Here is a 27862-nt window from a genome sequence, read left to right as displayed (position 1 = left end):
ACTCGGGAGTGGCTCGATAGGGCGGGGATATCGAGGACAGTTCACTCTCTTCTCCTTAGTCCCCGGAATGTACGAACGGAATACAGTCAAGGCAGATCAGGCAGAGTCTAGAGTCTTATGGACAGCGAATTTCTGCCCATAGTGCTTCGATATCCTGGGAAGTAGGATTAGATGGTAGTTTCCATGTAATTCATCAGCTCATTCCAAGACCTTTGACTCTTGATTACATGCGATTGATACATTGTATCTCTCAAAATCTTGGCACAATTGTTTTTATTTATGTGTATTGGAGATTCCCCTGACATTAAAAGTGACGATAGATAATCGCAAGAGTGAATTTAAGCGTTTTCCAGACATTGTGCACTAGACATCAGCCGACTCGCAAATATATCTATTTCGTTCCTCTCTGGGTAGTGTCGACAACTAAGGAATGGGGGTGATGGTTCTTCATTTGCCGAGTTGTGACAGACTGGGAAGACGGGTGATTCTCAGTCGTGTCAGCTATGCCCAAGAAACCATTCTTGCAATGCCACCAACCACAATACTCGAATATGTGGAGGATATGCTTTATCCAACAATATCTTCTTGCTGCTCCTCCTGCCCTACAATGATGACATTCACTAACCCTCTATTCGTGTGCAAACTACATAGCCACCCACGGCCTGAATGTCCTCCTTGTGATCACATTTTGCTTTTCAAGTCGAATAATTATTGCAGAAATAGTCATGTCCCTTCTCCGTTAGACATATTTCATATTTCAGTTCATCAGTCGGCATCTCTCGACAAGTGGGACAGGTGTAGCCCAGACTAATCATCACTTCTGCCTCCACTTGATTCCTTATATTATCGCTCTAGTCATCACTCGCCCATCACCCGACCAAGCACAGTCCCAACACTTCAAAAACAATTCCCCTTCTTTGGTAGGCACATTGCAGCAAGTATAGGGTTTTGACTGTAATAAATACTATATCTCCTATGATTGATTCATATTTTGACACATGCATTCCCATCTTCCTGTTTATTCTCATAATACGAAGAATTTATTTTAGTTGAATTCGAATTTATCTTTAGTTGAACTAAAAACATTTATTGTTAGTTTCGGGAGTGTATTGAAGTTCAGAATTCTGTTCCGTTGTCTGCTAGAAGAAACTTGCTGGGACCAAAATCCATAAGAATATCATTTAGATTAGTCGCCACCTTTACTACACTTTTATTTTTAAGACTCCTTGTAAACGCATATTTCGAATGTACGTCTATTACAGACATTAACTAAGAAAAATCGTTGTTTTCATTTTTAAATTTACAAAATAAGCTAATTTTATATCGTTTAAGATCAATTAAATCTACTTGAAACATTTTATTATATTAGGCGAATCAGCAACAATATGAGTTGAATCATCATATTGTTTTACTGAAATTGAAAATTTGCAGATATTGCATTTTTAACAACTTAGCAAATGATCTGTCGCCTCAATATAAAAATCTTTGCCTACATAAGGCTTCCAAAGCATTATGTCCACAATGATTGGCTTCATGAATCTCACGTGCAATTATTTTCATCTCTTCTAAGCTGTTTACATTTTCTAGGACGTTTACATTTCTAGGATATTGTTTCCCTTTTTTAATTAGGAAATTTTCTGTTTTCTTTTTGAGTCGATACTTTTTATGTTTTTGAAAATCGACTTCCTCATTATTGAGTACAGGTCTCAGGAAATTATATGGATGACAGGTGTCGACTTGCTTGGCTCGCTCGCGCGCTCGGCTCGCGACATAATAAGCTTCCATTGAGCCACAGTACACAGAACGACCTCAAGAACGACATTTCCACACTCCAGAAAGGACAGAGTGGAGTGGAAGGAGAAGAAAACAATTGTGGTGTCTTAATGAAGTCATTACACATCAGAAAGCCTGATTTATTCTCAGCAGTATTACACATCAAGCACACAGTGCAGTCTAGAAAACTCCATTCGACGACATTCCCACTGTCCACGCAGTACGAGTGGAATGTCTGCCCCCACTGATAACACACCACCATCGACCCCTCAACCCCCTTCCAATCGAACCACACATCCTCCTTCTTATTACGTTTTTTATTCATGGAGTGGGAGACTTGTTAGGGAGATCTGTAATGTTTGTCTGAACTGAAAAGTAGCACATCTGGACAATATTCTAGAACAGTACAAAACGGAAAATAACACAATTCCTCCTTTAATGCCCCCTCGGTAGAATTTTAGTGAAAGTAACGACTATACAACTATACCCACCAGACTGGTCAGGGACTTGCATTCTGGGAATATAAGACAAGATTAACTCACAGACTGCACATGTACGTTATCTCCCTCACATTTGAGTGGAGAATATACCCCATGTTCGTCCCCACTGTTATGAAGCATGGATAGTGGAAAAAGCGAGACAAAAAACCTGACTACAAAGAACAGATACCCCAATACCCAGAGTGTCCTCAACACCACTCACTGACCAGTCAGTTCTATAAAAAGACATACTCAACAATACTTGTGACATATAACTCCTGTGGCCCACAAAAGGCAGTTAGAATGACATGCAAAGGACTTCCCTATTTACTCGTGACCACAACCCACCCCTTCAATGTCTCTGTAAGTTCTTCCACTGTACGATGGCGCCCTTCCCGGTAGGTAATTGCATTCATAAATAGAGATTTAAAAGTAACGTCTGGTGTGGTTGAGTAATAATTATTCTCGAATTGTGCGTGTTGTGTCGTCGGGGCTGGTCGTGATTATTTCCCGAAACAGAATCCCTTCTTAGTTGACAAATTAAAAAATGCAGTATAACGACATGTTGAAAATTACTCATAATACCACAAAAATAATAAATATATTCACCGATTACCTTTAAATTAAAAATATGTTTCTAAGCTACAATGAAAAACGATTTGGAAAAGCTTGGCATTTTTAAAGAAAGTGGCTACACTACAATAGGGGACCCTTACGTCCCCAAAAAATGTATTTGAGAGTCAATAGCCGTAGTGGAGTTCAACAACTCTGCCTACAAAGGGAGACAATTCACTGTGCAGTTCGCAAAGAGTCGGTGTGGACAACTCGACGGATATTTCTCCAATAAATTTGACCGCGTGTTTGAGGGTGAGTCTTACTCAGACGGAATCAAAAGACGGAGGATACTCCGAAATGAGGGACTCAAACTACAAGTCGGCAAACCCTTTCTGGACTCTGGGACAGGAAAAAAGCTGTAGAAACGACTGATTCTAATAGAAAGAGCAAGCACGGGGAGCTATTTGGGCTCATTTGGAGGAAGAGTGCAATACTTCAGTCCTCAGTACAATGAAAGAAAAAGCACAAAAACCAAAGAAAAGAATTTTTTGACTAATAATATAAAGAAGGGACCGGCTATGGGTCATGGTCACCGTCATGTCTTAGATATGCCAATGTGTGTTTCAATCCCTACCCAAAGTCTTCCCCCGAACCCTACGAGAACTACAAACAACAGAAATTGGTCATTCCCCGTTCTTGATAAATAGAAAGATTCTCAGGAGCATAAAAAACTAGTCAAAGGGAATGTCTTCAAAGTTGAGGCTCGTTCACACCCCTACTTCGACCCCAACCCCTTCGCCTCCACCATACAGGGTCCCCTCTATAAGGAAGAAAAGTCCCCCAAAATTGACCAAGTCTTCAAATACTCTTCACCAGCCAAAAAAGTAATATGTGCGTTTAAAGGAAGGACGGAGGAATGAAGGCAGGCACGTTCTCTGTCTTTCCTCCTCACATGCCTGATCCTGTCAAGACCGGAAACAAGCCCGTACGGAATAGTAATGTATTCTTCCCTAACGCGGGGTCAAAATCTGTCAGAATGCCGTCTGTTTTAAATCAGAACATAAACAAGTCAGCGTGGTGTTAACTGGATAGGTCAATCATCCCCACCAACTACTCTAAACCTACCAATGTGTTTGTTATGTGATCTCACTCTCTGAACTAACACTCCTATTAACATATCTGGTTAGTTTTCAATTTGTCTTGTCGTTCTAACCGGCGATTCCCTGGATTCTGTATCGAGACATTAACTGAGAAAAGAAGCTGATTGAAAATGAATAAATTCAATTTACTGACTTATTTGATGTAGGTCATTTCAACCTCTTTTATTAACCCAAAATCCTATTTTGTCGACAAGTCACGACTTACACGTGAATATAGTCTTGTGCTTTGTTGCTTATGAAATCGTTTTCTAAATGCCAATCAATAATCAATTGCAAGCTACTTTTTTTATCAAAATAAACGATGGTTTGAGAATTTAAGTTTATGACAGTTCCTTTGTTAAAGGATAATTATTCCCTATTAAATGAATATAATTGTGTCTTTAAAACAGAGTATTCGCAGTTGTCATTCAAATTAAAAATAACGTTAATGTTAAACTCGATTTATTAACCAAAGAAAAAAATCCCCATATTAAAATATGTTAGTTTAGCTTTAATTAAATTTGGCGTTTTATCCATTGGATCAATGGATTCGGTCTGTCCTTAAAAAGTGTTTTTCTATATCTTTTGTGTTTTCCGTTTTTGAATAAAAATATTGCTGGGGATATGGTTCTCTAAATGCATGATAGTCAAAACAAGTCAACTTTAAATTGTTTGAAATACGTGGTGTTCTGGGAAACATCGACTGTTCCGATTTTGGGTTCAACATCTTCGGCCACAGTTTCCAATGTGTCTTTAATGTAAGTGCAATTTTGTCCCGAATTCCTGTCCCAGAAATAGATAACCCAAATCATTTCGCCTTTTTGAACATAGTTCATAAAATCATCAAAAGACAATTCCACTACTTTTTCCAACTTTTAAAATAAAATAAGACTGACTTACTATAGCTTTTTGAATTAATAAAATTTGCATTTCTTGAAAGAGAGCATCTGATTTTTTGTGACCTAATAAATACGTAAAGTCAAGCAGTGTAATTTTATTTTAACATTTATATACCAGTCTCCGGGAGATAGAATTCAATATTATTTGAGTGTTTTTCATCTAGATCACTGTGTAAATCAGCACAGTTAGAAAACACGAACAAATATAACGCGAATAACATAACTGACGAATAATTTACATAAATTTATATCTTTCAATATTATAGGCCAGCCAGACTAAAATTATTATTTTGTCTGAATTAGTATAATATATAAATCAAATTTGATTTATAAAAAATCTGGGGGCATGTAAAGTCCCAGAAGAGAGGCTTGCTTTCATCAAAAATGTACATGCTCATTCCAACCAGGCGTTTTCGGCCGCAGTATCGACGAGAAATCAACAAAGCAGAGAGCCTATTGGACAACGTGGTTTAGGGACAAAGAATTTTGTTGGCACTTATACACGACCGTGGATACCGTGCATAAAAAATACCTACCATAACGGCAACGATAAATGCAAAAAATCTTAATTCCCATCCTTAATCAAACACCAAGCCGAACTGACTCCTTGAGTTGTAGGGGAAACCATAACTCTTACATATCATGACGTTGCTCGCTGCTAGAAATTGAACTAAATGAAAAAAGTTAGTCAGGTTCATTTATTTAAATATCAATTTAAGAATATTAAACTAAACAATGTCATTCAAACGGATTCTGTCACGAGGAAACTTCTAACGCGGAAGATATTCGATTCGAACTTACATCCGAACATCAAAGGGTCCGTATATACTACTTCAAATCAAGACTACTACCCAATGGTGTCCCACAAGGCTCCCCTTTATCTCCTCTCCTTTTTAACCTATTTCTACATGACCTACCCATTACTAATGACCCAGACATTATGTTTTTATCCCATGCGGACGACCTGATTATCGCTGCAAGAGATAAATCTCCTGTGGCTGTTGCAATGGTCTAGTCACACCTCAACCGTGTATGTGATTGGCTATCTGCAAATATGATGTGTGTGTCTGCATCTAAATCCCAGTTCACACTTTTCAATACTGATAGAAGATTTAAGATGGACTGGAACTATTCATTGGAAACAATCCTATTCCCCCTTCGCGTACCCAGAAGATCCTTGGCGTAGTTTTCGACTCCTTAATGACGTTCTCAAGTCACGTAGAGGAGGTTCTAGCTAAAGGTCTTCGAGAGTGGAACGTCTTGAAAGCGCTGTTAAAGAAGAGTCCCTTCCCCCTGGAAGATTGTGTCAGCAAGGTCTACCAACAAGTGATAGCCCCGACGCTTGAGTATGCCTGCTCAGCCTAAAGGTTTGCAATTGCTTGTTCAAAGCAGAACGTTTGAACTCACTCAGAAGGACGATTATGCTCCACACTGACACCTCAGTTGGCAGGCTTGTTTCCGAGGAGGCGACGCGGAAGAATGGTCAGGGTTTCCTACGTTTCTGCAAGGAACTGGGAAACCCATTCAAGGAAAAGGTGGCCCATGCAGAGGAATTTCGGTCGGTTATAAAGAAATGCACGCCGATTGAGTTCCTTTGCAGAAGGAAGAGAAGGCGTTTCCGGGAAACGGTTGGGTCATCAGAAGACCATGTAAGGAGAGTCCGGCTGTTGTTGGAGGCAGGGATCGCCTAATTAGTTAGTTTTGACCTATCTTTCTCGGTGATCTTGGAGTTAATAAATAAATATCATTCAAAGCATTGGAGCTGAACATGATCTGTTATTGGTCTATAAAGAAATAACACTAAGAGATGCAACATTGATCTTGCTTGAAATAAAATTGGCGAAAGCACGATGCTGAATTGTTTCAGACATGCCAAATTGATCTGCAGTCAGGATGCCCAGCCAATTAGAATATTAATATTATGTCGCGAGCGCAGCGCGCGACCGAGCGCTAGACGCGACTTTGACAGCTAACAAGCCTGTCATCAACAAATATATTTATTAAATTATTTAAAATTTTAACATGATTTAAAATTAAAATTGAAATAACTTAAGTTTTCCATTGAATCCCATAAAATAATTTATAAGTAGACCTTAATAGAAAAAGTAAAATCAATGAATACTGAACGCTAATTTGGTTTAGGTTGTGAGGGGGGTAATAATTTAACAGATCTCATTGCTATTTTTTCGTTTTAATCTCTAAAATTAGGTCTTCTAATCAAAAATGAACTGTGCAGACAGGCTTGCTCCTTCAGAAGATTCTTGTTTTGACATTTTAATAAATTATGAAGCATTTAGATTTTTTCTCATTATTCTAAAATATCCATTATAAATTTTAAAATATTATTTTTATTTATGAAATCGGTTTTAAAGCTCATTCTGCTTTGGCATCGATTTTAAATTTTGTTATCGAATATATTTAAACCCAAATACCAGCCTGGGTATTTGTCAATTTATAGATTTGTTGATTGATCGGATCTAGAAATTGAGTGGTCGCTCGCTGCGCTCGGTCGCTCGCTGCGCTCGCGACATATTATAAAAAATGAAGATTACTGATCCTCTGATAATAAAGGAATACAGTCAAACCTCCAAAATTTACTACCTCTATGATTTCCACTCTCCTTTTTTCGCCGAAAAAATTGAAATTCCTTATGTTTTTCCATTTTTATCATTTTTCTATTTTACTACTTTTTTCATGCTTATTAAATTTATTATTAATGTTTATTAATTAATTTAGTTAATTAATTGATTAAAAAATTAATCACGTGTTTTTATCTCGTCTTTTGGTGAATCATTTATATTAGAAAAACTATGTCGCCGATAATTAATAATTGCTCTAAATCTCTGAATTTAAAAGAAAAATCTAAAACATACTAAAGTTTCCGAAATAATTTTTTTGCTATTCAAGAAGGAATTGGTTTGGAGAGACCTGCATTGGGTCGCATGGGAGAAATCGCAGAAACTCTTGCGGAGAGTCCTTAATTCAATTCTGTTCGGCATTTGACCTTTTCATATCGAACACCGCCTTCGACCACCGAGCCTGGACAGGAGCAAGAAAAGACAAAAACGGAAACATTTACCCGATTTATAACCAGATTGACTACATCCTATGCAGAAGAATTATGAAAAACATATTGTCAGACGCGAGATCCTATGATGGCCTTGAAACCAGCAGTGATTATAAACTGGTTGTGACTAGGATTGTTTTAAAGAGATTACATGGGACAGTTGGTGTACAAAGAACAGGACAAATGGAAACCATCGACACAGAGAAACTTGTTTACGACAAATCAAAGAGAACTAAGTACAGTGAAAATCTCAGAAGAGAAATTAATAAAATTGACATAAGCCAGCCGGCAAACATGATATGGACGGAGACTGTTCTTGCAATGAAGAAGACCTCATTATCTATTTTGGGACCTGTTCATAAAAGAAAATACCTGCACAATAATCTGGAAATCGAATCTCTTTCAATTGAACAGAAAAGACTCAGGCTCGAGCTAAACAAAACATTGACGGTAAATAGGAAAAGGGAACTGAAGACACAACGTGGAAGAATATTAACAAAAATCAAAACAATACAAAAACGTCAATTACGAAAAGAAGTCGAGGAGCAAGTGGCTGAAATTGAAAAATACAAGGATGGAACGAGGATGTTTAAAGCTGTTCGTTTAATAAACAAAGGAAAAAGAATAAACCATATTACTGTGCATGATAAACTTGGAAGAACAGTCATTAGTGAATCTGAAAAAACTGCAATCATTTTGGAATATTTTCACGAAATCTTCAACCAAAATAGTGAAGTCAATGAAATTCTGAACATTCAAGACACTCGAATAATCAGTCCTATTAATATTACAGAAACTATGGATGCCATTAAGAAATTAAACTGCAAAATGTCCCCCGGACCAAACGACATTCCTGCAGAGCTCCTCAAGTTTGGACCAATCGAGCTGGCCAAAGTGATCACACACATACTGAACAAAGCAATTAAAGAAAACGGAAACCTAGATATTGGAAAAGGATTGCTAATTCCACTACTAAAATCCGGGAAACCGAGAGGACCTCCTGGCAACCTGAGGCCGATTATTCTGCTATCAACATTGAGAAAGATATTATCGCTAATCATACTGACCAGAATCAAAGACCGAGTAAACAGTTTTCTATCCCATGGACAGAGTGGATTCAGGGAGGGAAGATCAACAGCTGATGTAATTTGGACATACAGATGGACTGGTGCCCTGTGCCAAAAATATAAAAAGTGTATTGAAATTCTTGGGGTAGACATGACTCGGGCCTTCGACTCCATTCACATAGGGCTCCTTATGGAAGTATTAAAGAGCTTCCTCCATTCAGACGAAACAAAAATGATAAACCTTCTCCTAGTGAATACCCAACTTGCCGTTAAAGTCGGAAAGACGACATCATGATACTTCGAAACAACACGGGGTGTTCCGTGCTTTTTATTGTGTATCTTGAGGCCGCTCTGAGGGACTTTAAATCAGTCATAAAAAATGATTATCACGAGATATCCTACGCAGATGACTTGGACTTTGTGTCGGACGACGGAGAAATTCTCAAATATATATAATATGCTCCCGAACAAATTCGAAAAATGGTTTCCCACTGTGAACACTGAAAAAACCGAATATATATCCTTAAGACGATCGGAAAGACGCATTGATGAATAATGGAGAAGGCACAAAAAGTTGGGAACGCTCCTGGGAGACACAGAGGATGTTACCCGAAGGAAAATCCTTTCAAATGGAGCCTTTAGAAAGCTTATGTCTTTATGGGGAACTAAAAAGAAGCTAACTGGAAAAACGAAAATAAGGATATACAACTCGTTCGTATTGCCAATCCTTAGCTACAACTGTGGAACCTGGGGACTCACAAAATTGGAAAATCAGAAACTAGACAGTTTTCATAGATCTCAATTACGAGCAGCACTCAACATCCGCTACCCGCAGAAGATCACAAACGACAACCTATACAAATTATGCAACTCAGAAATTCTTTCGATCGAAATCCTGAAATCACGATGGAGGCTATTTGGCCATATTCTGCGGATGGATGTCGCCACTCCTGCTAACATTGCTATGGAAACATATTTCATGCAATGCGGAGACGCATTCCGAGGAAGACCAAGGACGACACTTCCATCGGTGCTAAATCAGGATCTCAAAACTATCGGGAGGAAACTCGAAACTGCTGATGATCTCGACAACCTGAGAGAATTGGCAAAGAGGAGAGGCACCTGGAGAAGGTTGTGGGACAGTATTGTTGTTCACGCGGCACAAGGGAAGCTTAATTAGTTTTATGACTTCTCGGGAGTGCTTTTAATAATAATAATAATCAAACGTCGATCTATTAAAAATTATCTTGATAATGAAGTAGAGCTAAAGAATCTTTTGCTAATGAAAATTTGAATTCTATACCACGAAATCTGAAATTCAAAACTATTGAGTTAAAGGAGTGGGTCAATATGGTTGAAGCTGGTGGTGGCTTTTATAATGATGCAATCCTCACGGAAAAAGCAAAGTCCTTATATGGAAATGTGTGTTCCAATTCAAATGAAACTGATGTATTTAATGGCTGGGTGTGAAATTTAAAAAACGTCACAAAATTCATATGAGAGCATGTAATGACGAAGGATTTGAAAAAAAAGATTGTAACTATGATGACTTTATTTTATATTCTCAAGAAAAATTTATTCCATGCAAACCTTCAGACATATTTAACTGTGGTGAGACCGCACTCTTATGAGCTTGCTTTTTCAAAGAGTATTCGAAAATCAGATCTGGATATAAAAAATACAAGGAAAGAATAACAGTTCTATTTTGCTTTAATAGCGATGGGAGTGAAAAACCAATTTCCTTTATAATTGGAAAATTCAAAAAACTTAGAAAATTCAAAAACTTCAATTATTCAGCATTTTATGGATATTTATAAAACCAAACTTCGTGGATGACTTCAAAAGAATTCAATTTATGGTTGATGGATATAGATATGAAGTTAAAAAGAAAAATATTATTTATGTTGGACAATTTTTCAAGTCATAAAATTAGTTAACACAGTAAATTTATTGAGGTATTATTCCTTCCAAAAAACTCAACAAGATTACGACCATTTGACCCAGGAATAATTGAGTGCTTCAAGTCTCGATGTTATCAGTTTAAACTCTTTAATGTTGTGAACGAAATTGATTCCCAAATACCTGCTGAATTGCTAATTAAACAGATTAATATAAAAGATGAGTAATTTTTAAATCATATGTTTGGAGTGACATTTCTTTGAAGATCATCAACAATTGCTGGAATAGAACAGACCTCACGAGTGGAATTATTGATTTTTGTGTGAAATTGAGGGATATGGAGAATTACTAGATCAAGTAAACATTATTGATGTAGCTGATCAGGGGGAACTAGAACGACAGCATTCTTAACAATGACGAAAACTTGAGAAATGAAAATAGAAGATACTGAAAATTCGAAAATTGAATTGGAAGATGTGAATAAGTTTAACAATTTCAAAACATTTTTTGTTGGGCTGAATATTTTTCAAATGATTGCTTAGTTGCATTGCAAACTATCGAAAACATACTAAACAAGGAACGGAGAAAAAGAAAAAAACATTATTAGATTATTTAACTGTTGTTCCTAAAAATGTTCTCAAATAAAAACTTATTTTCTTTATTCTGACCCGTTCCAAACAAAAAATACCAAACTAATTAAAAAAACATGATAAGATGACATTCAACCTTTAAACCTCCTTCTTACCACCTCCTTTTTTGTCACTATTTTTGTCGGTCCCGTTGTGGCAATAAAAAGAGAGTTGACTGTATACCCATTTTAATTTAGCTGATTCAATCGTTCACTGGTAAACCCAAACAACCCTTCAATGCTTGGAGTCAAATTATAGTCATTTAACTGGGTTTGTGGTACGTTGTTTTCATAAATCCATCTCCTAATATTACCAGTACTCCCACTCTCGTATCTCTTCACATTCTCTGGGTCCGTTTGATCAAACACAGTGAAATGTTGTCTTTGATTCATTTCGGTTATTCGAAAATGCAATAGACCCCTACTAGTTCGATCTAGTGGATACGAACAGTGCCGAATTCCCTCATATCCAGCCTGTTCTAACAACATGTCAATTTGCACCGTAAAGTTTAAATTCCCGCTATCAATATTTGGCGAGGACAATTCTCCAAAACTAATGACAACCAACGACTCATTCCTCATTCTCACATCTTTCGAAAGACTCGTCTGATCAGCATTCCCGAAATATGGACACTTTTGAGGACGGAAATGTCAACCAACTGTCCTTCAATTGTATCATTTAAATGCTGTAGGCAGTATAATGACTAGAATAAGAGGAATGGACGACCTTAGAAGGGAAAAGCAACATTCATCCTTCCTTGAGCACTCAACATTGTACTAGTTGTAACAACCAGGACAGAAACACACCACGAAGAGCACACACAGCAAAAATCCGTTTCAAGACTTTTTGAGGGACTCTTGGACTGGATGAGTGCTCCGGATGTCGTTTCATAGACATTATTAGCCTACAGTTAATATGCACCACTGCTCAACTTGGAGGTATAGTATCTCCCAGCCCCACTGGAGGACTGATCCCTCTCTCCACAAAACTCACACTCCTCCAGTCGGGCAGATCGTTGGTGGCAATGTCGAGTATATCCCGACTGGGCACAGCACTCGACTAAATAAATCAGACTGCAGACCTGAGAGCATATGGGTGTGGAATATTTATAATAAACATTGAGTCTATTCATCACTATTTGTGGACCGTGGCTGAGAGTATCCTGATTGGATTATAATAACTCGACATAACCACTTTTTTAAAATTTTTAAATAAAAAATAAAAAAATATTGATAAATAATACATTTTTGAAAAGCATGGCCCAATGTGGGTTTAGTACTAATTACACGAGACTTACAATACAACAAAAAATTGAAATTTTGCGATATAAGGATGAAAATAAACAATTATCCTGCAGAGAATAGATTTTCTCATTTGTTTAAAGTAAAGATTTTGAGGAGGACAATTAACGATATTTCGAAGATGCGTGAAATGATTTTTGGCTATTTTCGAATTATTAAACAGTTCTACTCACATTCAAAAATTATTGATTATATTCTGAAATTCGCAATTTTTCAAATTCGCCGCAAAAAATGACGAAACCAAAATGGCGAATTTGGGAGTATTCACTGTACATCACAGTAGTCTTCAACCAATCCCTACATAAACCAAAATAGACTCACAAATTCGTCACAGTCTCGTCCACAGTGACGGAGCACAGTGCATTGAGGACAGGACTGCAATAAACACAACGAATTATATCATTCCTGACAAAACTATGCAACTGCACTACATCATCTGCTATGATTGATTACCCACAACCAGATTTACATTTTTGACTGAAGACAGTCCACGTTTAGTAATTTACTGACCTGCCTCACAAGTTCTGTGACTTTCATTGTAGAATTCTCCAAGACCAGAGTAACCCTCGTGTCGTCTCTGACTGCCTCCGTCAGTTTTGATGGACTATTCATGTCCTCAGTCCCCTCAGATGATGCCTCCACACAAAATTCATTGGTCTCACTGTGTAATGTGACGAGAGGGGGGAGGGGACTATCAGTGGGCAACATTGGTATCGAGGGTGACTGTCTTTATGACGGTGATGGACATAATAGTGGGGCATCCCGTCTCCCCTACTTTCCCTACGACTTGTGGTATATCTAGAACGTGAATGGAGGGACATTCACAATGTTCTGAAAGAAGTGAATAGTGGCTGGTAAAGGTGAGGGTCAGTCAGTTTAATCTGGCCATGAATTATTTATTCATTGTTCCCAGGATCACTTAGTTATAAAGAAAAAAAAAGTCCTAGCTAACTAAGTGATCCCAGACCATGAATTATCTATGGGACTTATTGGTTGTACACTTCTGGAGTCGAGGATTGTAATGAATTGTATCAAGTAATAGTGGAGGTATTACCCTCTGATAATGGTTTCTCAATAGACCGCCTGAATGTTGTTTTAACCACTTTGCTCATCAATGCACATAGAACTGTACAAATCCTCCCCATGCCACCTAACTCCGTACATCTAAACATTTACAAGTCAATTCCACCAGCTGTCGTTTGCGGTATGCATCCACTATTCCACTGTATTGTTTGTGTAGTGCTTCCAGCATGGATTGTATATTTTGACGTATATCGTGGACTGTTCTAATATTTGCACATCCCTCACGGAAATTGGACGCCTACTTTTACAATTGTAATATTCTTCCTCTTTCTCCGATATGCTAATCTCCTCCTCACAGTCCCGCAGACTACTCACGATTTTATTCAGCTCCGCCAGCAGAGACTTTTCCTTTGCCACATAAAGTGCACGATTTCTCTCATATGATCCCCCATCACTCTGTCCATCCAGGTGGGGGGAGTAGAACGCCTATTTTTATCATTCTCGGCCATGAAGTACTCCACCATCACAGGGATGGAATAGAACAGTGGTTCTCAATTTTTATTTTTGTATCTCCACTGGAATTTTTTCATCACTCCAATTTTCGTATTGCTTCCTTACGGATGACATTTTCTGCAATCGAATGTGTATTAACAATAATTTAAAATAATAATGCACCAGTTTTTGCGATTATCTCTGCAATTTTATATGAATAAAATAATCCAGAGACATTTTGAGATATATTTTTATTAAAGATTGACTGTAAGGTGTTTTTATTTTCAAAATTCTTTTTAATTATAAAAAAGTCTGTCTTTTTTCCAATTGAATTATGATTTTTTGGTTTTAAATGTAAAATCAAACGAGACGGTTTCATTTCCTCATTCGAAAAGATTATTATTAACGCACTTATTGTAGGGCCATAATAATTATAGTCCCACTTGTCCAACAGCCAAAACAATGTTAGTAACGAGTCTCTTCCATTTTCCTCGATAAGCGCTGTGAGCCGCAGTCCATGTCGTCTTGTGACGTGAAGGGTGCTGAAAACAGTATTACATATAAATAAGTCATATTACGGACAGAAATTCGCGAGGAAGCACCCAGATAAGTTTCTTATACCGCGTCTTTCCATGAATTGTTCTAATCCTTTTTGAGTGCCAACTTTGGCATTGAATATTATGAAAGAGGATTCAAGTTCGGTGTAGACTTTGGTTAGCTCAGAGTAGAATATGGTTAAAATTTCTGGGTCTTTCACAACAATCCCAGAATGTGGGGCATAGACATTAATAATGGAGATAATTCCTTTCGTCTTTATTTAAAAAACACAGATTCTATCATTTACACACCATACACGATGAATTCCGGGGCTAGAGTCTTATGGACAGCGAATCCCTGCCAATAGTGCTTCGATATCCTGGGAAGTAGGATTAGATGGTAGTTTCCATGTGATTAATCAGCTCATTCCAAGACCTTTGACTCTTGATTACATCCGATTGATACATTGTATCTCTCAAAATCTTGGCACAATTGTTTTTATTTATGTGTATTGGAGATTCCCCTGACATTAAAAGTGACGATAGATAATCGCAAGAGTGAATTTAAGCGTTTTCCAGACATTGTGCACTAGACATCAGCCGACTCGCAATATATCTATTTCGTTCCTCTCTGGGTAGTGTCGACAACTAAGGAATGGGGGTGATGGTTCTTCATTTGCCGAGTTGTGACAGACTGGGAAGACGGGTGATTCTCAGTCGTGTCAGCTATGCCCAAGAAACCATTCTTGCAATGCCACCAACCACAATACTCGAATATGTGGAGGATATGCTTTATCCAACAATATCTTCTTGCTGCTCCTCCTGCCCTACAATGATGACATTCACTAACCTCTATTCGTGTGCAAACTACATAGCCACCCACGGCCTGAATGTCCTCCTTGTGATCACATTTTGCTTTTCAAGTCGAATAATTATTGCAGAAATAGTCATGTCCCTTCTCCGTTAGACATATTTCATATTTCAGTTCATCAGTCGGCATCTCTCGACAAGTGGGACAGGTGTAGCCCAGACTAATCATCACTTCTGCCTCCACTTGATTCCTTATATTATCGCTCTAGTCATCACTCGCCCATCACCCGACCAAGCACAGTCCCAACACTTCAAAAACAATTCCCCTTCTTTGGTAGGCACATTGCAGCAAGTATAGGGGTTTTGACTGTAATAAATACTATATCTCCTATGATTGATTCATATTTTGACACATGCATTCCCATCTTCCTGTTTATTCTCATAATACGAAGAATTTATTTTAGTTGAATTCGAATTTATCTTTAGTTGAACTAAAAACATTTATTGTTAGTTTCGGGAGTGTATTGAAGTTCAGAATTCTGTTCCGTTGTCTGCTAGAAGAAACTTGCTGGGACCAAAATCCATAAGAATATCATTTAGATTAGTCGCCACCTTTACTACACTTTTATTTTTAAGACTCCTTGTAAACGCATTTCGAATGTACGTCTATTACAGACATTAACTAAGAAAAATCGTTGTTTTCATTTTTAAATTTACAAAATAAGCTAATTTTATATCGTTTAAGATCAATTAAATCTACTTGAAACATTTTATTATATTAGGCGAATGAGCAACAATATGAGTTGAATCATCATATTGTTTTACTGAAATTGAAAATTTGCAGATATTGCATTTTTAACAACTTAGCAAATGATCTGTCGCCTCAATATAAAAATCTTTGCCTACATAAGGCTTCCAAAACATTATGTCCACAATGATTGGCTTCATGAATCTCACGTGCAATTATTTTCATCTCTTCTAAGCTGTTTACATTTTCTAGGACGTTTACATTTCTAGGATATTGTTTCCCTTTTTTAATTAGGAAATTTTCTGTTTTCTTTTTGAGTCGATACTTTTTATGTTTTTTGAAAATCGACTTCCTCATTATTGAGTACAGGTCTCAGGAAATTATATGGATGACAGGTGTCGACTTGCTTGGCTCGCTCGCGCGCTCGGCTCGCGACATAATAAGCTTCCATTGAGCCACAGTACACAGAACGACCTCAAGAACGACATTTCCACACTCCAGAAAGGACAGAGTGGAGTGGAAGGAGAAGAAAACAATTGTGGTGTCTTAATGAAGTCATTACACATCAGAAAGCCTGATTTATTCTCAGCAGTATTACACATCAAGCACACAGTGCAGTCTAGAAAACTCCATTCGACGACATTCCCACTGTCCACGCAGTACGAGTGGAATGTCTGCCCCACTGATAACACACCACCATCGACCCCTCAACCCCCTTCCAATCGAACCACACATCCTCCTTCTTATTACGTTTTTTATTCATGGAGTGGGAGACTTGTTAGGGAGATCTGTAATGTTTGTCTGAACTGGAAAGTAGCACATCTGGACAATATTCTAGAAAAGTACAAAACGGAAAATAACACAATTCCTCCTTTAATGCCCCCTCGGTAGAATTTTAGTGAAAGTAACGACTATACAACTATACCCACCAGACTGGTCAGGGACTTGCATTCTGGGAATATAAGACAAGATTAACTCACAGACTGCACATGTACGTTATCTCCCTCACATTTGAGTGGAGAATATACCCCATGTTCGTCCCCACTGTTATGAAGCATGGATAGTGGAAAAAGCGAGACAAAAACCTGACTACAAAGAACAGATACCCCAATACCCAGAGTGTCCTCAACACCACTCACTGACCAGTCAGTTCTATAAAAAGACATACTCAACAATACTTGTGACATATAACTCCTGTGGCCCACAAAAGGCAGTTAGAATGACATGCAAAGGACTTCCCTATTTACTCGTGACCACAACCCACCCCTTCAATGTCTCTGTAAGTTCTTCCACTGTACGATGGCGCCCTTCCCGGTAGCTAATTGCATTCATAAATAGAGATTTAAAAGTTACGTCTGGCGTGGTTGAGTGATAATTATTGTCGAATTGTGCGTGTTGTGTCGTCGGGGCTGGTCGTGATTATTTCCCGATACAGAATCCCTTCTTAGTTGACAAATTAAAAAATGCAGTTTAACGACATGTTGAAAATTACTCATAATACCACAAAAATAATAAATATATTCACCGATTACCTTCAAATTAAAAATTTGTTTCTAAGCTACAATGAAAAACGATTTGGAAAAGCTTGGCATTTTTAAGGAAAGTGGTTACACTACAATAGGGGACCCTTACGTCCCCAAAAAATGTATTTGAGAGTCAATAGCCGTAGTGGAGTTCAACAACTCTGCCTACAAAGGGAGACAATTCACTGTGCCAGTTCGCAAAGAGTCGGTGTGGACAACTCGACGGATATTTCTCCAATAAATTTGACCGCGTGTTTGAGGGCGAGTCTTACTCAGACGGAATCAAAAGACGGAGGATACTCCGAAATGAGGGACTCAAACTACAAGTCGGCAAACCCTTTCTGGACTCTGGGACAGGAAAAAAGCTGTAGAAACGACTGATTCTAATAGAAAGAGCAAGCACAGGGAGCTATTTGGGCTCATTTGGAGGAAGAGTGCAATACTTCAGTCCTCAGTCCAATGAAAGAAAAAGCACAAAAACCAAAGAAAAGAATTTTTTGACTAATAATATAAAGAAGGGGACCGGCTATGGGTCATGGTCACTGTCATGTCTTAGATATGCCAATGTGTGTTTCAATCCCTACCCAAAGTCTTCCCCCGAACCCTATGAGAACTACAAACAACAGAAATTGGTCATTCCCCGTTCTTGATAAATAGAAAGATTCTCAGGAGCATAAAAAACTAGTCAAAGGGAATGTCTTCAAAGTTGAGGCTCGTTCACACCCCTACTTCGACCCCAACCCCTTCGCCTCCACCATACAGGGTCCCCTCTATAAGGAAGAAAAGTCCCCCAAAATTGACCAAGTCTTCAAATACTCTTCACCAGCCAAAAAAGTAATATGTGCGTTTAAAGGAAGGACGGAGAATGAAGGCAGGCACGTTCTCTGTCTTTCCTCCTCACATGCCTGATCCTGTCAAGACCGGAAACAAGCCCGTACGGAATAGTAATGTATTCTTCCCTAACGCGGGGTCAAAATCTGTCAGAATGCCGTCTGTTTTAAATCAGAACATAAACAAGTCAGCGTGGTGTTAACTGGATAGGTCAATCATCCCCACCAACTACTCTAAACCTACCAATGTGTTTGTTATGTGATCTCACTCTCTGAACTAACACTCCTATTAACATATCTGGTTAGTTTTCAATTTGTCTTGTCGTTCTAACCGGCGATTCCCTGGATTCTGTATCGAGACATTAACTGAGAAAAGAAGCTGATTGAAAATGAATAAATTCAATTTACTGACTTATTTGATGTAGGTCATTTCAACCTCGTTTATTAACCCAAAATCCTATTTTGTCGACAAGTCACGACTTACACGTGAATATAGTCTTGTGCTTTGTTGCTTATGAAATCGTTTTCTAAATGCCAATCAATAATCAATTGCAAGCTACTTTTTTATCAAAATAAACGATGGTTTGAGAATTTAACGTTTATGACAGTTCCTTTGTTAAAGGATAATTATTCCCTATTAAATGAATATAATTGTGTCTTTAAAACAGAGTATTCGCAGTTGTCATTCAAATTAAAAATAACGTTAATGTTAAACTCGATTTATTAACCAAAGAAAAAAATCCCCATATTAAAATATGTTAGTTTAGCCTTATTAAATTTGGCGTTTTATCCATTGGATCAATGGATTCGGTCTGTCCTTAAAAAGTGTTTTCTATATCTTTTGTGTTTTCCGTTTTCGAATAAAAATATTCTGGGGATATGGTTCTCTAAATGCATGATAGTCAAAACAAGTCAACTTTAAATTGTTTGAAATACGTGGTGTTCTGGGAAACATCGACTGTTCCGATTTTGGGTTTAACATCTTCGGCCACAGTTTCCAATGTGTCTTTAATGTAAGTGCAATTTTGTCCCGAATTCCTGTCCCAGAAATAGATAACCCAAATCATTTCGCCTTTTTGAACATAGTTCATAAAATCATCAAAAGACAATTCCATACTTTTTCCAACTTTTAAAATAAAATAAGACTGACTTACTATAGCTTTTTGAATTAATAAATTTGCATTTCTTCAAAAGGGCATCTGATTTTTGTGACCTAATAAATACGTAAAGTCAAGCAGTGTAATTTTATTTTAACATTTATATACCAGTCTCCGGGAGATAGAATTCAATATTATTTGAGTGTTTTTCATCTAGATCACTGTGTAAATCAGCACAGTTAGAAAACACGAACAAATATAACGCGAATAACATAACTGATGAATAATTTACATAAATTTATATCTTTCAATATTATAGGCCAGCCAGACTAAAATTATTATTTTGTCTGAATTAATATATTATATAAATCATATTTGATTTATAAAAAATCTAGGAGCATGTAAAGTCCCAGAAGAGAGGCTTGCTTTCATCAAAAATGTACATGCTCATTCCAACCAGGCGTTTTCGGTCGCACCTGTTGACCCTAATGGGTTGCAGTATCGACGAGAAATCAACAAAGCAGAGAGCCTATTGGACAACGTGATTTAGGGACAAAGAATTTTGCCGGCACTTATACACGACCGTTGGAACCGTGCATAAAAAATACCTCCCACAACGGCAACGATAAATGCAAAAAATCTTAATTCCCAGCCTTAATCAAACACCAAGCCGAACTGACTCCTTGGTTGTGGAAGAAAACCATGACTCTAGCATATCATGACGTTGCTTGCTGCTAGAAATAGAACTAAATGAAAAAAGCTGTTCAGGAATCTGACTTATTGTGCTGAAGTTTTCTGACTTTGGACCAAGAGCACCCGACGTCTCCACCGCTATCGGAATCACGAAAAACTAATCCGAAAAGGCGGAATATTTTGTCAGCTTTAAATAATCAGCCTTCTTAGCAGCAGATTTAGCCTTCAAAGCACACAAGTTAAGTGTGAAGCAGAAAATATCCCATACGAGACGTTTTCCGCCCTCAAAAGAGAAAAGGGTCATCCCGTCAGGACGTTTCCCGTCATCACGGTCAAGATCCGATGGTTCGGGGACCAAAGGCAATCCCGCCGAGTCGAGGGCCCTCCGTATGATGTCATCCAAGTACCTCGGAAAAAGTCCGGCACTCCTGCACGATAAAAGATGCAGACCGAAATGGTCAACAATTTTTTCAGATAATAGAGACCTATTTAAAAAAAATTTGATTTTTCAGATAATAGAGAACCAGCACAAGTAGAATGACCACGTTTCTTATCCATCTAGTTACCAAAATAAACATCAATTTTTGTGGAAAATAGTAAATGTTTCCTAATCAAAAATCACTCTATTTGGTCTTATTTTAACACACAGGTGATATCCCTTTATTAATTTAATAAAACAGAGAGTAGTTGAGATTAACCATTCTACAGAGTCTTTTTTTATAGCAGCTATTTGTTTAAATCAAGTTCTAAATCTATACTAAAGTTGGATTAATCCGATTTTTACAATGAGTGATGTTTAGAGAAAAATGTTTCTAAGTTCCGGAATTTAATAATAAAATTATTGCCGCAATCAAAGCAGGCTGAAATCTATTCGAAAGGATTGCTGTTTGTGATAAAAATCAAATGTATTTTTCTGCAAAAAGATTAAAAATGGCCTTTAACAATCTGCAATCAAAACGTCTCAAAATATATTCAATCACATTAAGAAGTGTGTATTCACTACTCTTTTAATAGACTATGTTAGAAAATCAAAACTAATTTGTGTATAAATATTATTCAAATTCCTTCCATGGGGGTCTCAATGTATCTCGATGAGCAAAATAGGCAAAATAGACAAAATTTAAGCCTATGAACTATTCTTTGATGCATAAATGAAACAAAAAATCAAATGATAGTGCATTCAACGTTAATAACTAACGTTAAAATATATAAATAGAAGAGAACTACTTTTCGATTTTTATCATATATTTTAACATAAAGTTTATTATAAAAAATGATAAATTTAATAAATATATTCAAATAATTGAACAGATACCTTCATCACGTGTTCAGTGTTTTTGTGATGCCTGTTGGTATTAAATTAAATTATCCACATAATAATTACAAATCTAACCAGCTTATTTCAGAAAACTACAAAAAAGATTACAACACCAAAAATTTTGAAGGAGGCGAAGACGAAGCCCAAACGTCACCCATTAATCCGGGAGCGTAAGAAGAATTTCGGAATAGGTAAATTTTACTTCCAATTGCCAGGTCAGGATATCCAGCCTAAACGAGACCTCTCCCATTTCGTCCGATGGCCCAAATACATTACTCACCAGAGACGCCTATCAATTCTCAAAAAACGTTTAAAAATCCCCCCTGCCATCCACCAGTTCTCCGACACTCTAAACTCCGAACAAAGTACTCTTTTCTGATCAGCCCAGCCCGAGATTTGGTGGGTCTTCTAAAGAAGTACAGACCACCCTCCAGCAAGACATCCGCAGAGTCGCAAATCCGTCAGGGAGTTCGGTGTGTGACTGGTTTGGTGGAGAAGAAACGTGCCAAGTTGGTTGTGATAGCCCACGACGTTGACCCAGTGGAGGTTGTGTGTGTTGATGAGAGTAGTTGGTCATCCATTTGCCTGAGTTGTGTAGGAGGATGGGTGTGCCTTACTGTATTGTCAAGGGAAAGTCTGTCCTGGGGGCTTTGGTCTTTAGAAAGACTTGTTCTGTGGTGGCAGTGGATTCGATATTGCCTGAGACTGCCCAGACGGTGGCCAAGCTGTGTGAGGTTTACATGGACAAGTACAACCGACGGGGAGAGGAGGTTCATTGGGAGTGATATGTGCAGATTAAGAGTAAATGGGGAGGTGGTTTGTTGAGTGAGAAGGTCGAGAGGAAGGTCTACAAACAGAAGATGAGGGCACAGGCTTAGTCACCTAGTTCTATTAGTTTTTGTTCTTTATTGTTTTCTTGATAAGGCTGTGTTTATGCAGTTTATTGAGGCAATTCAGGTCATCCATTGTCTCATAGGAATATGTAGTTCAAACAGTCATGTTTACGTTTTAAGCCACGTCAGAGTCAAACAGTCATTCATAGAGGAATGAACGTGATTAAAATTATAGTTACAAATATTTGTTGTGACTATACGTACGCTTGTATATGGAACAAACTATTAACTGCCTTGTTCTTTTTTTAACTTTTGTCTATCTGAGTGACCCTGCATGCCATTCTCGCAAGTTGCTTGGCGGGAAAGGCGTACTTTTCGTAGTCTATCTTCATTCCATGTCTGTTTTCAATAAGCATACTCTTTATCATCCTCTTTAACATAACCTAGTTATTTCTTCAATGGATAACTTATCTGTGATTTTTAAAGAACTTTGAGACAACCTTATCACATGTCAGGACTACGAGAATATTCTGTACTTTTGTTTTATAGAAAACCGAATGTTCGTTTGCAAGCAGGTCGTATTTGTAAAATTTCTCCAGCGGTTTTGTGAGATAATGCCTACTTCGATTAAAGTTATTTATTTTTTCTGTTTTTTATAAGTTTGTGTTTTCCTGATTTAGATGTAGTTGTTACTGATTGTTGGAAATACATTTTCGAAATTGTGGTTTACACTATTCTTATCAAGAAACATGAGGATTGAGGCTTTAATAACATATTTTGGGGGAAACCTCCAAAATTGAAAGTTAACCCTAGTCGCCTGTGTAAGTCGCGTGTATTTCTGTACACTGCGTTAAATATCGACTCATTCACAAGACTATCCAGTTTATATGATATTTGTAATAATCATATTTGGATATTGATTTGTTGGAATTCTACAATCATGTTTTATTTATTGATCATTTAAAGCTAAAGAGAAGGAGACATGAATAATTGTGAATGAACGAATACGTTTTCAGTTGATTAGAGGCGGTTATTCAATACTCTTTAATTGCTTAACAAAGAGTAACGTAACATGCATGGAGTAGTTGAGTTCGTTGTCAGCAATATAGAATTACAAATAAAAGAGACTCAGTCACGGGAAACTCAAGTCGCGATTGCTGTCCTTAACTTAAAATGGGCAAAATATAACACTTTTTTAAAACCAAACAGATTTCTGATTCTACTGCGACTTTGAACGAGTTGCAACGTCGTAGACAATTAACGAGTAACATTTCGTTTGGTGTTTCATTCAAGGGTAGATTCTCTAAAATTGACTGAGGTTGAGTGATCGGGATATATGTTACGGGAAATGTCATTAATCCGGGCACAATCAATCTTTTAATTTCTGAAATTTGTAATACGTCATAACGAAGTGGCCATTTATATTCTCTTGGAGTTTTTTAGTTAGTTTTGTTTTTATTTCCTCCATTTTCTGTAAAAAAATTTCAATATTCAGTGATATTAAAAATTTGATTTTTTCGATTAATTTTCAAAATTTTTAATAAAAAAAAGATTCTTGAATTTCAAATCCAGACATCTAAATCTAACTAATACACTTATAACAAGAGAATAAGATTAAATAACGAGTTTTTTTGATTAAATTAACATTAATGCCAGGGAATTAACATAATTCTCCGAAATAATGACTTTGCCCGTAACACATACATTGTTTGGAAGATTACTGAGAATTGGTGACGATGCCAATGGGCTTTAACCCGGCGATTGTCGGTAAGAATCGGGTCAGGGTTGATTTTTTTAATTTTTACAAATAAATATAAAAAGTTTTAATTACGACCAAATTTTGTTTTAATGACATCGTTATGTTTGAAAATCAATAATGATCAAATTAAAGTAAATCACTCAATATGTAAATAATTTTGATTCTCCTATTTAAAAGGTGTCAAACATTTGGCCCTTTGCATGTGTGCAACCTGCGAGCCTTTAATATGTAAGATATTTTTAATTATTTTTTTAATAATTAGTTTATTGTAAATCTTTTTGACAATGTCATGTATTTTTTCTGGAACTAAAAACGGTTTTTGAAAGATGAAAAGAGTGTTTCAAAAAAATGGGAACTTCGCTATTTTTGTATAAAAATTGATGTAAAAATACTTGGATATGTAACCAGTTAATCCCTATACCAAAGAATAAAACTTAAGTAGGCATTAAAATTCCAATCCTAGACTATACAATTATTTCGAAGGTACCAAGTTGTTTATTAATTAAAAGGTCCAACGCGTGTTTTAAAGCTTAATGAATTACGAAATAATCCGATTTCGTCACAGGCTCATTTCACAAAAAATCACAATCGAAGTACTGCATCAGTTACTGCAAAGTTATGAAATCAGCAGAATGCTTGCAATGAATGGGAAATCATATTGTGATTGTGATTTCATCAAACAATGTCTTGTGAAAACAGCTTGATAATTCGCATTTGTTTAAAGAGATTTCTTTGACCAGAAATGCAGTTACCGAACATATCAATGAAATGTTTTCGCATTTGAAAGAGCGATTAAAATCTGAATTTTTAAATGAACCCACGTATCAAAAAATTGAATTGGAAAAAAGACATCAATCACCCGTAAGTAAATCTAAGCACGAGTAAAATATGGTGATTAAATATTTAGATTTCTTTTTTTTGGTTTTTGACTAAAATAAATAATCTTTCCTTAATGAAAAATTATTATAAACTTGAAGCGAGATGAGTTTGACACCCCTGCTCTAGCCCAACCCTGGGCTACCCCTAATTATTCTCTAAATTTGACAAATATCTGAAAACATATTTCAACTTAGTTACGTGAATACTGGCAACATTGGGCATTAGTTGTCATGTAAAATGACTAGTTAAAATACACGCAACTCCTATCATAAAATAGTTAATTATTTGAATGACAACTACAAGAACAGCCCAAATTATTAGGAAAAAAGGAAAAATCAGAGAGCTTTGAGTGCCTCCTTGTTAATGAGATGAACAACTTTGGACACATTCATCATAAGACGTTCAGTTGTGGATGACAATCTGTCCAACGTCTCCTCATACTTCTCCACTTTTCTAAAATTGACGACTCTCTTAATCCGGTCAATCCTCGCCCATGTTCTCCCATCGACCACAAACTTGGACAAATGCTTCTCAGTCTCGTCCTCCGACAACTGCAACAACTGGGCAGCCCGAGACATGGTAATACAGCCATACGACTTGGCTATCACCCACATGTTCTCTAATACTCAAACCAACACCAACATGCTCGATTATCCGAATCCTCAACTGCTCTAACTCCACGTCCCCACACCCAAACGTACCCGAAGACAAAGGATCCTTCCAGAACAGGTCTGAAAACCTTGCAAAAAACTGTTCTGAGCCAACAATCTCAGCCTCAATAAAAACTTGAAGAATATTCCTCACAAACTGACAATCCAAACAAACTTATGCTCAACAAGCAAGTCAAGTCTTCTGATTGAGTTGATTTGATGGAGCACCTCGACTTGTTGGGGACAATGTGGGGCCAATATTGCGTAATTCACTGCATTGGCCAAAGTCTGCCCTATTAAACCACAGCGGAGACCTTTCTCCATTCCAACTGAGGGATCGCCTCCAGAATAGCCAAATAATATTTGGCCACCTCAAGGTAGTTACAGACGTGCTTTTCAATCGAAATCATATATGTATAAAACAACGACCGCCAATCCTGGTCTGTCAAAAAACCAACAATAAACTGGTTCGAGATTGGAGGGGACTATTTTCCTCCCGATGATGGCCGCCCTGTCATATTTGCAAAGACTAAGACAGAGCTGCATCTGTTCGAGAATGAAGAGATTCATTTCATGCTTATCGAGAGAAGTGAAGGTCTCCACTTGGACAGGAATCATAAGGTCATAGGCCCCCTCAACGTCCCCCTTCTGCTGCTTTATTTTACACAGCATCATTGTCAGCCTCGCTCTCTCCACTTCTGCAAAGATCTGCCAAAGTTGGGATTATTCAACCTTTCCTTCACTCACTTGCAGCAGAGTCTCGATTAGTCTCACTTTTGTCTCAGTATTAGAGGTTTTGTCCACATATTCAAAGACTTCTTTTATTAGGGCGTGTTGTGCTTGTTTGAATTGAGCTCTCTTTCGACACAAAACGGGGATTATGTCACACAGTCCGTTCCATTCCCCTCTTTTTTGGTGGATTGACGCTATTTCTACTAATATACGGGCTGTCGATTCTGAGTCGTTTGCCATTCTTGACTTCTTTTCAAGTTCCAGAAGGTTGGACACGGCTAAGGGGAATTGGCTCTGTTTGTTTTTTATAATTTTATACTTGAAGTAGTTTTCTTGAGTTTTGTATTGTTTCGGTCACTTCAGAAGAATAGTCGTGCTTTTTTAGTTGACCATCAATTGAGTCCATTTGATTACACACTACTCAAAAGTCGTGGTTTTAATACTTTTTTAATTAACATTCAATATATTATTATTAATACAAACAAAACTAGTCTTAAGGCTTTCTCTATAAACAATTCATCGAACCGACAATTGGCTATGCCTGCGTCGCATGGGGAATTAATCTCTCATGGTCCAACCCCTTAAAATTGAGACTACACTATACCGAGCTGCGGCCGATTGACCACCTAATTAAGAAATATGGAAAGGGTTTTTAGCCATTCAACTAAACCAACTGTCAAAAGACCATCATATGTCAATTAGCAACCAGAAGCACATCACTCCGATTCAATTCCTTACGAAAATTGTTCTTCGTTAGTTCCACTTGCGTTGGGTTCAGAGTCCGACATCGAGAAAAGCTGAGCAAGATCTTCATGTTTGTTGGAATCACCTATTTAATTACTCTAATTAACTGTTGGTGATTCTTGGGTTAAATAAAAAAAGTCTTAAAATTCTCTTCCCCTTTTAAATTATTGAAGCAATCCACCGACATGTTATCCGACTCCTTCAATGGTGTGCCAACTTTTCTTCGGAAGCGTAGTCTCCCTGTTTGATTATGTTTTTACTTATGAGAGAATTTAAAACTACAGATTTGTAGGATAAGTTGTCGCATTCATGTTGAAAAGATTTGTCAGAATTTTCACTCTTCTTCCTACGGTTCTAGTTACAGAAAATACCTTATCATCAGGACGC

At 37.3% G+C, this 27862-nt stretch overlaps 1 protein-coding gene and 1 pseudogene across 1 annotated transcript; both read left to right on the top strand.

The window, feature by feature from the left end:
• The first annotated feature begins 9628 nt into the window (after positions 1 to 9628).
• Positions 9629 to 10159, top strand: LOC115231997. The gene has a single exon (XM_029801867.1). It carries the CDS (start codon positions 9629 to 9631, stop codon positions 10157 to 10159), a length of 531 nt encoding a protein of 176 aa, XP_029657727.1.
• An 11712-nt stretch (positions 10160 to 21871) lies between these two features.
• LOC115231996 lies at positions 21872 to 22739 on the top strand (annotated as a pseudogene).
• Positions 22740 to 27862: the final 5123 nt, after the last annotated feature.

The sequence above is a fragment of the Octopus sinensis genome, unplaced genomic scaffold, assembly GCF_006345805.1.
Source record: "Octopus sinensis unplaced genomic scaffold, ASM634580v1 Contig19108, whole genome shotgun sequence".
Taxonomy (NCBI): Eukaryota; Metazoa; Mollusca; class Cephalopoda; order Octopoda; family Octopodidae; genus Octopus; species Octopus sinensis.
Note: the sequence above shows the minus strand (reverse complement) of the source record. Positions and strands in the feature narration are given on the sequence as shown.

Coding starts and splice junctions, on each gene's coding strand:
- LOC115231997 (XM_029801867.1), top strand. CDS start 9,629: ATGTCTTTATGGGGAACTAAAAAGAAGCTAACTGGAAAAACGAAAATA.